At 43.8% G+C, this 14,810-nt stretch overlaps 1 protein-coding gene across 6 annotated transcripts in view; it reads right to left on the bottom strand.

Annotated features, from left to right (window-relative positions):
• The window catches only part of rhobtb2a (Rho related BTB domain containing 2a), a 60,300-nt gene that overhangs the window by 8,102 nt on the left and 37,388 nt on the right, over positions 1–14,810 (bottom strand). For 5 of the 6 annotated variants that reach the window (XM_043681212.1, XM_043681213.1, XM_043681215.1 and 2 more), the window contains 3 exons: positions 8,675–8,825; positions 8,203–8,291; positions 2,295–2,400 (listed from right to left, as the gene is read on the bottom strand). In XM_043681212.1, the coding sequence (XP_043537147.1) occupies positions 2,295–2,400; positions 8,203–8,291; positions 8,675–8,825 (346 nt within the window). The remainder of the gene's footprint in view (positions 1–2,294; positions 2,401–8,202; positions 8,292–8,674; positions 8,826–14,810) is intronic. The other variant, XM_043681216.1, reaches the window with a different exon arrangement.

The raw sequence follows: 14,810 nt of genomic DNA, 5'->3' as shown, positions 1-14,810 counted from the left end.
CCTGCGGTATATTGGAATTTCCTTCTGGATAAGTGTGCAATTCCCATCAATAGTACCAGACTACATCATAACGACAGGCAATTTGTTCAAAGCACGGACTCATGAGATCCCAAAAACTTTTAGCTACTTGTGTTACAGCCTTAAACAGGGAGGAGGAAAGTGTGTAAAAGGAGGCTTTTCACTCCTTTTATTGAGATTCCACAACTGACCAGACAACACATCTGTCTGGGTGGGATGATGAAGGACTTTAAAAAGCGAGATGGACTGAGGATCTCAGCAAATATAAACCTCAGGGCTAAAAATAGGATTGTCATTAATAAATGGATGAGGGAATTCAGGGGACTTACCTCCAAGAGTGGAGAAAAAAAGTAGAACTTGCTCTCTATTATAGGCAGTGTTTTTGGTAAATGATATCAGTGCATTTAAAGGAAAGCAAGAAAAGCAAATGAGGCAAGAATTTGATCGGGTGAGATGAGTAAGCTGGGAAGTGGTAGCTCAGATGGATCACCGATCTGTGGTGCTCAATAGCCAGTCTCATTTTGTAATATTCAATGTAATTTTATTTAGTGCTGGGAAGTCAGCAGCAATGCTTGCAGACCCCATCCTCAAAGCTAAATACTTCAACACTTCAAAATTTACAGCTGAAGGCTGGCTGATAGCCTGTGGGATTCCTACCTGGACAGAAATGTACAATAGCTCCAATAATGGCCTTCAAAGTGAGTGAAGCTCCCAAAAGAAGGTCGATATGTCAATCTGGGGGCATTTTAACCTTGAGCCCACCAGACGGATCGGTGCAGAAATCCACAAAATCCAGACTGATACTCTGGTGTAGGACTAAGGAATGCAGATAATCTTTCAGGTCAGGTTTCAGAAAAAGTCCTTATCAGCCCTCTCAAATGGACATGAAACATTGCATATTCTATATAAAGAAGAGGAGAAAAGAAGGGCTGCAGATCAGAATTAACAGGTGTGACACTGGAGAAGCACAGCAGGTCAGGCAGCATCCGAGGAGCAGGAGAGTTGTCATTTCGAGTACAAGCCCTTCCTGAAGGGCTTCTGCCCGAAATGTTGACTCTCCTGCTTCTCAAATGCTGCCTGACCTGCTGTGCTTCTCCAGTGCCACACTATCTAAGGAAGAGCAGACTTCTAATATCTGGTGTTCTTGTCAATATTTATCCCCCAACCAAAATAATTGAAAACAGGAGGATCACGCAACAGTTTTGTAGGATCTGGTTGTGTGTAAATTGGCTGCTGTGTTTCTGACTTTAAGGCACTGACAACACTTTAAAAGCACTTCAGAGGCAGTGAAACAGTATGTGATATCCCAATGTCACAATAGCACAATCTCAAAAAGAAAATCTGCTTTTTCATCTTTCTGAACTGAAAGAGACTGTTAGCTAGGATTGAAATAAACAAACAAACAAACAATCTCTTAACAAATCAGTGAAACAAGCTTGTCTTTTGAGTTTCATGTTAAAGAACCATTGTGGTCAGCTCCAACATTTTGAAACAAGGCTGGACTGAGTCAAACAAGTGAACCTTGGCCAGTGCTTACAAAATCCTATTGTCTCCTCTCAAGCAATTGACAACTATTACCGTGACAAGTTGGAACAAGAATGGGACTTGTGGCAATTTTATCCAGAAAAGGGCGACAAACCGAAACAAAAATATACCAGTTACCAAATCAGAGAGTCATACAGCACAGCAGTCCACCACTGGGCCCATTGCACCCCCTGCTGGCTTTCTGAATGAGCTCCAGTTTATGCCGCTTTCCTGCACTTGTCCCAAATCATTTATTTTTAAAAGAGCAATCCAATTCTCTCCTGAGAGTTACTGTTCAATGTGCTTCTGCCATTCTTTCAGGTAATGCATTCTGGATCATAAAACCTCACTGCATTAATTCACATTGCCCCCTCCAGCTTTATTGGTTTCAATCTGTGTACTCTGGTTCCAGAGCCTGCTGTTGATAAAAAGGTCCCCTGTGAATTAACTTATAGAGAGAATGACATCCAGGATTGTTGGAAGTTGTGTTATTTCTTTGAATTCTCACAATAGACTTAGCTCACATCATACTCCACCTCTAATCTAATTCAAAAAAAAAATTAAAAGGGCTCTAACTGCCTAAAAGTCAAAGCACAAATAAAATAAAGAAACCTGAGCCTCTTGTGAATTATCAAGGATCATTAACAAAGTGAGGTGCCGAGTGAACACTGTCGGGTGTTACAATGATGAAAGTGAAATTGTACGGCAGACCACATGGTGCTGTTGAATGAGAAAGGGTATCGGAATCCTACCAGGAGACTTTGCCTTCATTTCCCTGGGAAACTTGCGACATACGTTGTTGTAGTTTGTACAGATGTGATGCAGGCACCATTCAGCTAGTTGATGGGCACAGTGGAACTGCTCAGAAAGCAAGAGAGAGATACATATAAGCTTATTGTTGCTCTTCATTAACTCCACTGCTCAATTAACCTTTTAGTCAATCACAAGCCTCATTTAGACAGAAGCTCCCAGAGTCCCAGTCAACACTTGCCCAGACACCAGGCTGATCACTGCATGGCAATAGGAATTTGGGAACAGATGGCATTCTGATCTGTGCCAATGTTGTGAAACCTGAAAGGATTCAGAAAAGATTTACAGGGATGTTGCCAGGGTTGGAGGATTTGAGCTATAGGGAGAGGGAGCTACCAGAGGATGTGGTGGAGGCTGGTACAATTGCAACATTTAAAAGGCATTTGGATGGGTACATGAATAGGAAGGGTTTGGAGGGATATAGGCCGGGTGCTGGCAGGAGGGACTAGATTGGGTTGGGATATCTGGTCAGCATGGACAAGTTGGACTGAAGGGTCTGTTTCCGTGCTGCACATCTCTATGACTCTGTGACTGTAACATGCCAAATAACTCCTGCATCAGAGTCAGGAGAATAATTAAAATTGGTTGTTAATTGCAAACTGGTCGTGGTGAATACGTGATGCAGTTCTCAGAGTACCAGAAAAATGTAAGATTGAATGCTCAGGTATCTCACCTTTCTTTCAGTATAAGTACCAGGGCCTGCATTAGCTGCACGGCCAAGTTGGGTGGGACCTGTTTTAATGTTCTATACATTGTCTTGTTAACATTCAGGACAAACAGGTCTTTCCTGATGAAATCTTTACTACAAAGAAAGGGACTCCTGCATGCTTGTGTACACGTGTTGAGCCCTGGTTATAAACGAATTGGTGTCCACCATGAAGTGGTTCCAGTTGGTCATTTTGATCCCTCCCCCCAGATTTTGTCACTAAGACACAAAAGAAGCTCATTGACTTCTGGGACAGAAAGCAGTATTGGGTCTCTGCCTCAGTTCTATGCCCCCTGCTTAAGGAGGGCAAACAGGTCCTGGTGTGCTTTCACACCCAGACGGCAACCTTCTGGCTTCAAGACCCACCAGCGATACCTTTACATGGGGAGCCATGTAGATATGTTTACAAATTGAAAAAGTCTTGTGGTATCTTGCGAGAGTTGCCTGCCTTTTACCAGATGTTGATCAAATTCTGGAACACAATCTGGCTCTGACCTGAGCTCCCTCCCTTCAGAGTAATGGTCATGTTGGAAAGCTCCTGCCGAGTATTTTGCAACTCAAATCAACATGGATTCACCATGCTGCTGGACGAATGAGAGGGCTTGACTGCTGAAGAGACAAGAGTTGGGAGGACTTGCTGGATGGTGGAGGAGTGAGCCAATGGAAACAATGGGAATTTGGATTTTGTGTGTCCAGCTCAATGCCAAAACCATTCAAAAACTATCGTGCTCAACCTGCACTCATAGTGGTCAATACAACTCAGATATATTGATTCCTGGGGAAGGGCTTGTGCCCGAAACGTCGATTCTCCTGTTCCCTGGATGCTGCCTGACCTGCTGCGCTTTTCCAGCAACACATTTTCAGCTCTGATCTCTAGCATCTGCAGACCTCACTTTCTCCTCCTATATTGATCATCCCTCAGTTTGAACTGACCCCTGACTGGACATAATTTCACACTGGGCCTGGGCTGTATAACCACTCTCAGTAATCTCAGTCTCACATCTTAAGCTGTCTGTTAGCAATATCTGTTGCACCATTCCTTTCTGCACATAGGGCTTTCCTGCTCCACAGCGTTCACTTTGTCACACTTGTCCCTGTTCAGGCACTGCATGGCCTTCCGACCTGCCAGAGGAAGTACAGGCCCCCAGTGGGATACGCACTAACAGGGTGACCTCCCTTTCTCCATCATGTATTTGGCAGGGAGCAAGTTACACACAGCAGTCTCGCACATTCAGTGAACAAGGAGTTAATGGAGTCTAAACTGTTAGTTATCTCTGGGGCCCAAGGAGGCCAAATTCTTCATTTAATGTTGGTTGTGCAATATTACAGACCCATCTTCACTATTGGAAGGGGCTGCTCTTCAATGTATAGTTGGATTCCAGCCCCTTCTTCCTGATCTTTGGCCAACCAGTGAGAAGGTGGACGGAGTCGGTCCTTGTTAGTCTGCTTCTGAACCTTGCTAAAGGTGGTAGTTGTTTGTTCCAGACATTGGCCCATGGAGTTGAGGCTGAGTGTGGTTGAGGGGGAGGGGGCTTGAGTGTGTCGACTGCTGCCAGTTATCCATGGCTCCCTGGAGGAGAAATACCTGGTACCCTTGAGGGCATCTATGACCGATTGGCATGTCAGGGCCTGAAAAGCAGCTACATGCTTTCAAATGACATGTTAATTAAAGTTGATACATTTCTATCGAGGTTTGTCTGAGTCCTGCCCTTGAGCATGAATTAATCTATTTATTACGTCTGATGATTTATAAAGAGGGATTGCCTCCTCTGTCATTTCCGTTTCATTTTAATAACCTGACAGTACCCTTTAAGGAGTTCGTAATTTGGTTTATTGCTTATTTTGTTCCTCAAATGAGAAAAAAAAGTGGTCCCTTTAAATTACTATACAATTCATGAATTAATGTAAATATTAAAGAGTTTCGGAGGGAGAAATAGACTTGAGTGTATTATCTCCTCCATAATGCTTTTAAATTTGTTAACCTTCCTTTTAACAACTGTGCTTTTGTTACAATAATCTGAAAACACCCCTTGAAAAGAATTTGATATTCATTTGTGAATGTTCACTGAAAGTCCTATCAAAAAGCACTGTCCGACAGTGAGTGGGTTGCTAGCCAGGGAGCAGAGGTCTGTGGGAATAAACTTTCCATCAAGTAAATAATCTGTGTCCAGGTTCACATCTCACCAGCTACTTAACATGATGGGAAGAGAAGAAGAGGGAAAAGTAACCGGGATGGCCTCCCTAACCTAAAAGTAACACTTGGATACTTAACACTCACAGTATCATTGTTGACGATGACCTCACTGTTAATGAGCTATAATTTTTCTTGTTGAGATAGACAGATTGTTAATCTGTAAGGGTCATGGGGGTAAAGGCAGCGAAGTGGAGCTGCGGATGATCAGATCTGCAATCATCGAATTGAATAGTGGAGCAGACTTAATGGGCTGAATGTCTTAATCTATTCGGTTTGCACATTCTCCCTGTGTCTGCGTGGCTCTCCTCTGGGTCGTACGGTTTCCTCCCACAGTCCAAAGATGTGCAGGTCAGATGAATTGGCCTTGCTAAGTTGCCCATAGTGCTAGGTGCATTGGTCAGAGGGAAATGGGTCTGGGTTGGTTACTCTTCAGAGGGTCGGTGTGGACTGGTTGGGCCGAAGGGCCTCTTTCCACGCTGTAGGGAATCTAATCTAATCTAACCTAATTTGTCCTCAATCTAATGCAGCACTGATCACTTCAATTTGTTTCAACACACAATGGTCCAAATCCTTGCTTTCAGCTTTTGTGTTTCATCTTATCATTTGTAAACTGTCTAAACAGAGTTTTTGAGCTGTCTTCCTGTTAGGTTCTGATACATTCTAAAGACATTTGGACATTAATGGCTTTGAATAAATGACACAAGGATCTTGGCAAGTTGGATTTCAGCTCCAGGCATGTCCTTCATTGTTTTATTCCACGCTGAATACCAGAACTATTTCAAATTGCACAAAGTGCATTCCTCTCAGCGATCACTCATTGATAAAGAATTGAAGGCAGAAAGCCTCTCTCCCTGGCCCCTGCTGTAAGGTCATAAGAACAGAAGGATGAGGAGCAGAAGTCGGCCATCCGGCCAAACCTGCCTGCCCCGCCATTCAATAACACCGTGGCTGATCTTTCCGTGGCCTCAGCTCCACTTACTCGTCCTCTCACTATAATTCTTAATTCCTTTACTGTTGGAAATAGGAACATAAGCTCCTCATTTAAGTTCACTTTATATATTAATGATCTGGATGAAGGGACTGGGGGCATTCTGGCTAAGTTTGCCAATGATACAAAAGTGAGGTGGACAGGCAGGTAGTGCTGAGGAGGTGGGGAGGTTGCAGAAAGCTTCAGACAGTTTAGGAGAGTGGTCCAGGAAATGGCTGATGAAATTCAATGTGAGCAAGTACAAGGTCTTGCACTTTGTAAAAAAAGAATACAGGCATGGACTATTTTTTTTAAAACGGTGAGAAAACGGGTGGCGCAGTGGTTAGCACTGCTGCCTCACAGCACCAGAGACCCGGGTTCAATTCCCGCCTCAGACTGTGTGGAGTTTGCACATTCTCCCCATGTCTGCGTGGGTTTCCTCCCACAATCCAAAAACATGCAGGTTAGGGTGAATTGGCCACGCTAAATTGCCCGTAGTGTTAGGTGAAGGGGTAAACGTAGGGGAATGGATCTCGGTGGGTGTGCTTCGGTGGGTGGGTGTGGACTTGTTGGGCCGAAGGGCCTGTTTCCACACTGTAAGTAATCTAATCTAATCTAAAAAAATTCATAAAGCCGAAGTACAAAGGGATCTGGGAGTGCTAGTTCAGGATTCTCTCAAGGTTGATTTCGAGGTTGAGTCTGTGATTAAGAAAGCCAATTTAATGTTGTCATTTATCTCAAGAGGGATGGAATGTAAAAGCTGTGATGTGCTTCTGAGACTTTATAAAGCTTTAATTAGGCCCCATTTAGAATATTGTCTTCCAGTTTTGGGCCTCACACCTCAGGAAGGACACATTGGCACTGCAGCGTGTCCAGCAGAGATTCACATCGATGATCCCTGGAATAGTTGGCCTATCATATGATGATCAGCTGAGGATCCTGGGATTGTATTCATTAGACTTTAGAAGGATGAGGGGAGATCAAACAGAAACTTACAAGATAATGCATGGCTTACAAAGGATGGATGCTGAGAAATTGTTTACAGTAGGCAGGGAGACTAGGACCCGTGGGCACAGCCTTAAAATTAGAGGGACTCAATTTAGAATGGAAATGAGGAGACATTTCTTCAGCCAGAGTGGTGGGCCTGTGGAATCCATTGCCACAGAGTGCAGTGGAGGCTGAGACGTTGGGTGTCTTCTGCAGCAAGTAGTTCACTTCCTGACTCCCTACCTCCTCATCACTACCTGTGAAGCACAAGTCAGAAGTCTAATTGAATACTTTCCATTTACCTGGATGGGTGCAGCTGCAACAACAGTGCAGTAGCTCAACGTCAATCAGGACAAAACAACCCACTCGATTAGATTAGATTACTTACAGTGTGGAAACAGGCCCTGAGGCGGGAATTGAACCCGGGTCTCTGGCGCTGTGAGGCAGCAGTGCTAACCACTGTGCCACTGTGCCGCCCTGGATGATGAACTCAATCAGGAGTTAAGCATCCACAACAGGAGTGCCAGTAGTTTGTTCTACCCTCTTTGACAGCACCTCCAAAATATGTGGCCTCTTTCCCCTTCAAGTCATGCAACACCGTGACTTGGACGTCCAGCTCCATTTCTTTTTGGTAGCTGAGACAATATCCTGGAAGCAAGTTTACAAAAGCAGATCACATATGGTCTGCATTTACTTCTCAAGAGCAACAAGGGATTGCAAACAAGTTCACACCTTGCCAGAGGTGCCAACACCCCAAAAATAAATTTTAAAAGCAACTCTTGAAATGGAATTTTTCTCTTTTTCTTGTCATCCCTGTTCAATCTCTTCCTTTGTGCAAAGCGGTCTCCATTCCCATTACTGTGCCTACCGACGAGCATGGTTTCTGTGTTTGTGGCCAACTTGTACAGTTACGTTTTGAGCAGCAAATGGATTTGACCATCTAATTTAGCTGGGATTACAAACCAGTTGACGTGATCCTTCAAGACACACTCTTACCTGAGCCATTTCCAGGTACAGAAGAACATCTCCATCGATGTCTACACCTTGGTGGGTTGCTTCAATCAGGCCCATTACTGTGTACTGCTCTACAACAAAGCAAAACCAATCCATTCATTTCATTTCTCAGTTATCAGATCTTGAAGATGAAATACAAAATCTGGATTTATTTTATGCACTGAATGTGGAAGAAAGCTGAAAGAACTTCAGGCAGGGACAAGGGAATTGGTAATGGAGGATGTGGAAGTGGTGAAGAATCTGAACAGTTACTTTACACCTGTGTGCACATAAGAAAGATTTTGACAAGGTCCCACTTGGGAGATACGAGAGAGAAGCACTTGTGGGAACAACATTTTTAAAACTTAAAACTGAAGCATTTTCAAAAGCAAACTCATTTCCCACCAAAGATGGGGATCTCAACACCATGAACCTTGGATAGACTGTTGAACCTTAATGAGATCCAATTTCTTACCTGTTAGTGCTACCAGGTGAGGTAGGCAGAGGCGGTTTGCCAGCACAATGAGTTCCATGGAATCCAGGTCCGGGCTAGAACAGAACTGTCCTGTGTACAGGTATTCTAACACAGCTTGCATGCAACTCTTGTACGTGTTTGGAAAGTACACCTTTTGAAATATAAAAAAGGGTAAAATGTCTCGGACATACCGAATGAGAAGGATAATGCCAATATCGCAACATGACCTGACGATAAAAATAAACCTGACTCTTTTCTTTCAGTTCACAGGAGAGAAATATTTGGTTGCAAACCACACACAATTTCAAAATTCCCAGTGTCAGCTGTCAGTCAGTAGGAAAGTGTTTGCTTCAGAGTTGGAAAGCTGTGCATGTAAGTTTCACACTGGAGACCTAAGTGTGTAGTTCAGCTTGAATTCCACTAGAGTACACTCGCGAGGCACTGCCCCATTGTTTGAAACGGAGTGCCTGCAAGATGTTAAATCGGGAACTCAAGTTGCCCTCGTGGATCTCCCTGGTGTCCTGGTCAACCTTCATGCCCCAATTAACACCATCATAACAGATTACTTGGCCATTGTCACATTGCTGCTTGTGATGTGTGGATGTGGAATGCTGTGTTTTCTACGTTACAATAGTAACTGCACTAACTCTTGCACAACTAAGAGGTATTTTTGGTTGGTTTTTTGGATAGAGTCAAACTCAAATGTTTGTTTCTTTTCTTCATATGTTTCTGTACAAAACTGTTTTAGTGAATTTGTATGCATAAAAACTCTTATGAATAAAGTATTTTTTGAAATGTTAAAAAAAAGTCACTGCACTTAAAAGTGTATTGCACTGACTGTGAAGTGCTTTGGGATGTCCTGAAATTGTAAAAGATGCTGTAGAAAGTTTCTGTTACTGCAAGGTGCCATGAATAATTAAAAAAAAACTTTTCAGCTAAAACAATGTTTAATAATCACAGAATTGAGAAGATCCCTCAAATGGACCTAAGATGACTTCGTATAGATCAGCTTTGTGAAAAGAATATGTCACCGATATATTCTGCACACATATTCTCCCACACACTGTGTTCTAACTAGCTCAGCTTACGAAGCTCACAGGAATCATGTGAGGACCACGCAAACCTACACACCTAGTGGGGCAATCCACGTGACTCCAATCACTAGTTTTCTGTATTTGAATCATGGAATGATGCAATGCCACAGAAGCCATTTGGCCTCTCATGGTGGTGTGGGAAGAGCTGTGTTGTCAATCTCTGTGCCTCCTTTCACAGGTTCACATGCCCTGGGTCTGTGCTAGGACTCCTATTCCTTCATAATTCATTGCATAGCAGGTAGGAAATACAACTGAAGGCATTATGTCGTGAATCTGAAACCTCACAACTAGGATTGGCCATGGTTCAGAATTGTCATTACATCTCCAGGTAATGAAGATACACCTCTCAATTATGCCAACAAATCTGAGAAAAATAATAGGTGCTTCATTTTCAAATATCTTTACTCCACTGATAGGGTTTGTTTCCATGCTGTATAACTCAATGACTCTTCAGTTCAAATCGTCCATGATCATCACATGCTATCCTACACTGATCCAGTCCCATTTGTCAGTATTTGGCCCATATCCCTTCTAAACTTTTCCAATTCACGTACCTGTCCAAATATCTTTTCAATGTTGTAATTGTACCTGCCTCCACCGCCATCTCTGGTAGCTCTGTCCATGCTTGCACAACCATCTATGTGAAGGAGGCTCATCCTCACATCCTTTTTAAAGCTTTCCCCACTCACCCACGCCCTCTAGATGTGGACTTCCCCAACTTGAGAAAAAGACCTTGGCTATTCACGCTCGTGATTATGTGAACTTATATAACATCAGCCCTCAGCCCCCGATGCTCCACGGACAATAACTCCAGCCTATTCAGCCTCTCCCTATAACTCAAAACCTCGAGTTCCTTTAACAGCCTTCAAAATCTTTTATAAATCCTTTCAAGTTGAACAACATCTTGTATGTAGGATACAGACTGGAAGTGTGCACAGTTTTCCAAAATTGGCCTAACCAATGCCCTGTCCAGCCACAACATGACATCGCACCTCTGATACTCAATGGAGTAACCAATGAAGACAAGCATGCCAAATACTTTGTTCACCACCCTGTCTACCTGGGACTTCAATTGCAAAGATCTATGCACCTGCACCCCTCGGTCTCTTGGTTCGGCTACACTACCCACAACTCCACCATGAAGTGTATGATGTTCGAGTTGTTCCAAAGTGGAGAAAAGCTGACAATAATCAATGGACAGGTTCCATATCAAGGGTAGGAGATATTTGGCATGGAGGGATTGCAGCAGAGGTTCACCAAACTCAACACTGGGATGGCAGGAATTTCTGATGATGTGACATGGAGGAGATTATGCTGGTCATCTCTAATGTCATCAAGAAGTAGAGGTAAACTCATTGAAACACACACACATCTTACAGTTGCAACAGAGTGGATGTAGATCTTCCCCTGACTCGTGCATGGGGGGGGTGGGTTGGGGAGACATTATTTCTAGGATAAGGGGTAGGCCACTTCAGACTGAGTTGCGAAGGAATTACTTCACCCAGAGGGTGGTGATCTTGTGGATTTCTCTACCTCAGAGGAATGTGGAAGCTTAGATATTGATCTCTGAGCACTGGAGATTTTGGAAGACTAAGGACAGCAAGAGATACGCAGAAAGTGCAGAAAAGTGTCATTGGTAGAGATGATCAGCTGTGATCTAATTGAATGGTGAAACAGGATGAAGAGGCCGAATGGCCTACTCCTTTGATCTTACCAATCATCCAATCAGGCAACTAAGAGCCTCTCCAATTGGCAAAGTGCGGGCAGCAGACCCATGCCAGCGGACAGTCGCTGCGCCATCTAGTGTCGCCGTTGATAATAACGCGCCTGGATATAACTTTATCTCTGCGTATTTTCTTTAACAATTCGGGGACAAAACAAATGCACAAATTGCATCACTAAGGCACACCAACATGTTCTGACGCACGGTGCAACGAGACTGACGCTGTGTGTGTTTTGTGCTGCACGGAAGTTGACATTTGCACACCACATTAATGAAACACTGACCGATGTGGAAAATACACCGACTTCTCTCTCCTTCACAAAGGGGAAGGATCTAGCAGAGCCAGGAAAGCTACTGACGAAAAGCAACTGGAATCAGCCACGACCCTCTTTGCATGGCTGTTTCCCAAAACCCAGACTCTGCCTTTGACATGTGAGACAAAAGGAAAATCACCAAACATTTCAGAAACAGGTCCTAGTCAACAAAAATCCTCTCTCTCTCTCTATGAGCAGCTGGTTTCATGTACTGTCTCGGAGTTTGTTAGATTGATTTGTATCATTGTCGTTTTGCTTTGAACTTGGAATAAAGGAGTGTCAAGTTGCTTCATCGCCAGCTCTATAAATAGCGCGGTAACCTTCAGCCAGGCAACACAGCGCTTCATGAAACACGGAAGGTCAGAGTTGCATCCCCTCACATCTCTCTTAATTACTGCCGAAAGATCAAGTCAAACCCTCCATATCTTTCAAGCAACATGAGATCTGACATCATTGGTACATTGACGACTGAACAAGCTCCTGTCTGGTTAATAAAACAAGATTCACATGGCCATTTTCACCATGTTTTGTGTTATGTAAGACAGTGCAGGACAGATGCACTGAACTGCCGTCATCGAAACCTACAGCACTTGCTGTCCGGTGGATGGTAAATCTCATTCTGAAAGAGACGGCTCCTGACCCCAAGTGTTTAAGCGGTTCTGGGCAAAGATTGATCGCTTGACCAAGATGAGGGAAGAAAAGCTCTCTGCTCATTTACTTTATTGACGTTGTGGGGTCTTGCTCTGTGTTCATTGGCTGCAATCTCAGAACGATTACAACTTGGAAGGAGACCATTCGGCCCGTCGTGTCTGCACCGGCTCTCCCAATGAGCGATTCACTGAGTGCCATTCTGCTGCACATTATTCCTTTTCAGGTCACACACTCCAGTTCTCCAAGCTTCAGTGGAACCTGCCTTCACTCCAGTCTCAGGCAGGGTATTTCCCAACCCAGTCATTGCTGGACAAACGTTTTTCCTCATATTAATTTCGCTTTGATTGTCAAGTCTCTGTTCAGGTCCCTCCTCATTTTGAATATTTCAGATATTTTCTTAGCCTTTTCATCTTCAAGAGAACAAGCCCCAAAATTATTCCATCAATCTTCATAATTGAAGTTCCTCATCTTTGGAAACATTTCTGCAACAGGATGAAGAGGCCGAGTGGTGGAATCCTTTGCTCTTCCCAATCACCTTTCTCTCCGCGACACATTTCCCTCCCCACTCCTATCTCCATTCCATAAAGACCATTCTCTCTGTAGTCTCGTCAGGTCCATGACCCTCACCAAACCCTATCCCCACCCTGGCACCTTCCCCTGCCACGGCAGAAATTGCAAAACCTGAGCCCACACATCCAAGCCCCTGAAGGGTCCTTCCACACCCATCAGAGATTTACCTGCACTTCCACACGTGTCTTTTACTGTATATGTTGCCCCATTACGATTTCCTCTAAATTATGGAGACAGGACACCTATTTGCAGAACGCTTCAGAGAACATCTCCGGGATGCATGAAGCAACCCATTGCCCCGTGGACAAACACTTCAACTCCCCACTCCCACTCCCCCAAGGACATGCTGGTCTTGGGCCTCCTTCATTGCCAAACCCTTACCCCCTGGAGGAAGAATGCCACACTGTGGACTTTCTCCTCCAGATTCCTGTTAATAAATCCAATGATATGCTGTGCTGGCACCTGCTGATGACTTATGTATATACACCCTAGTCTCTGCTGCTGCACATTGTTTCCAAATAATCACCTTCATTTTAGACTGTCTTGGTGTGTTTTTCCAACAAAAGGAATACCTCACGTTTCTCCGGGTTGAGCTTCGTCTGTAACCTGTATGGTCACTCCATCCACTCGTCCCTCTCCTTTTGAAATTCTACACCACCTACCTCACAGTTCACAACACTGCCTGGTTTTGGATCATCTGTAAATTTGGAAATTGTACCTTGTTCACCCAGGTCGACATCAGCAATACATATCAGAAAGAGCAGTCAAACTGACTCATCACTCATTGCTGGTTTTCTCTTGTAACCCTGTTTCAGCTGAAGGTGTGACTTTTGACAATCTCAATCCTCTGACGCCATCCTTCAGTTAAAGAATGCATGAAAATTTCTGACCACCCTCCCTCCCCTTGGTATCAGTGAACACATCTCATCTGCACCACAGCCGTTTCAGTGTGTGGTACAAACAGCTGATCAAATACCTTCTCATTATCAATTTTGAACTCCTGTCCTGAATGAATTACCTCTCCTTTCATCCTGGCCTCATTAGCATCCTCTTCCTTGGTGTGGACAGATGCAAAATATTCATTTGGTGCCTCAGCTCTGCCCCTTGTCTCCACACATTAATCCTCTTGGAAGTCCCTATTAGACCTAACTTGCCATTTTCACACTTTTTACTTTTCATATGCTGATACAAAACTTGGGAATTTCCTTTTATGTTGGCTGGCCATCCCTTTTCATGCTTCCTCTTTGCTCTTCTTCTTGGTTTTTACACCTTCTGTCTGCACCTTCCAATATTACAACAGTTCAAATGTGCTTTATTGGCTGCAAGACATGGAGAAATGGTTCTTGGGGGTTCAGCAGGAGTCTGGAGTTCAGACCACAATCAATGCAGCCATTGTGACAGATTCGAGTCCTGATCGATCAATCTTGAAATGCTTCATATTGGTAAATGTGCCTGTCCTTGACACATTTACACTTCCTAAGAACTCTCATTTGCAATACTTCACTTATCTCGAGATGGGGGGGGGTGATGCAGGAAAGCAGAGAAATGGATAGAATCTAGCCTTCTATCCTGTTTTGGCATTTACCTTAGATGAGCTTGTCAAAATGCTGGTTTAGACTCCTTCACATCCACAGTTTGTTTTTGATCTTGCAAATGGTCTTTCCTGTTATTAACACTGGCTATTTCTTCAGGCTGGGGACCTGTACCAATGCACACTATCTTGCTTGTAAGTTTGGCTGGGTTCTTCCACAGCTAACAAGTCCTGGAAAGGGACTTCAAATTGG

The sequence above is a fragment of the Chiloscyllium plagiosum genome, chromosome 42 (assembly GCF_004010195.1).
Source record: "Chiloscyllium plagiosum isolate BGI_BamShark_2017 chromosome 42, ASM401019v2, whole genome shotgun sequence".
NCBI lineage: Eukaryota > Metazoa > Chordata > Chondrichthyes > Orectolobiformes > Hemiscylliidae > Chiloscyllium > Chiloscyllium plagiosum.
Note: the sequence above shows the minus strand (reverse complement) of the source record. Positions and strands in the feature narration are given on the sequence as shown.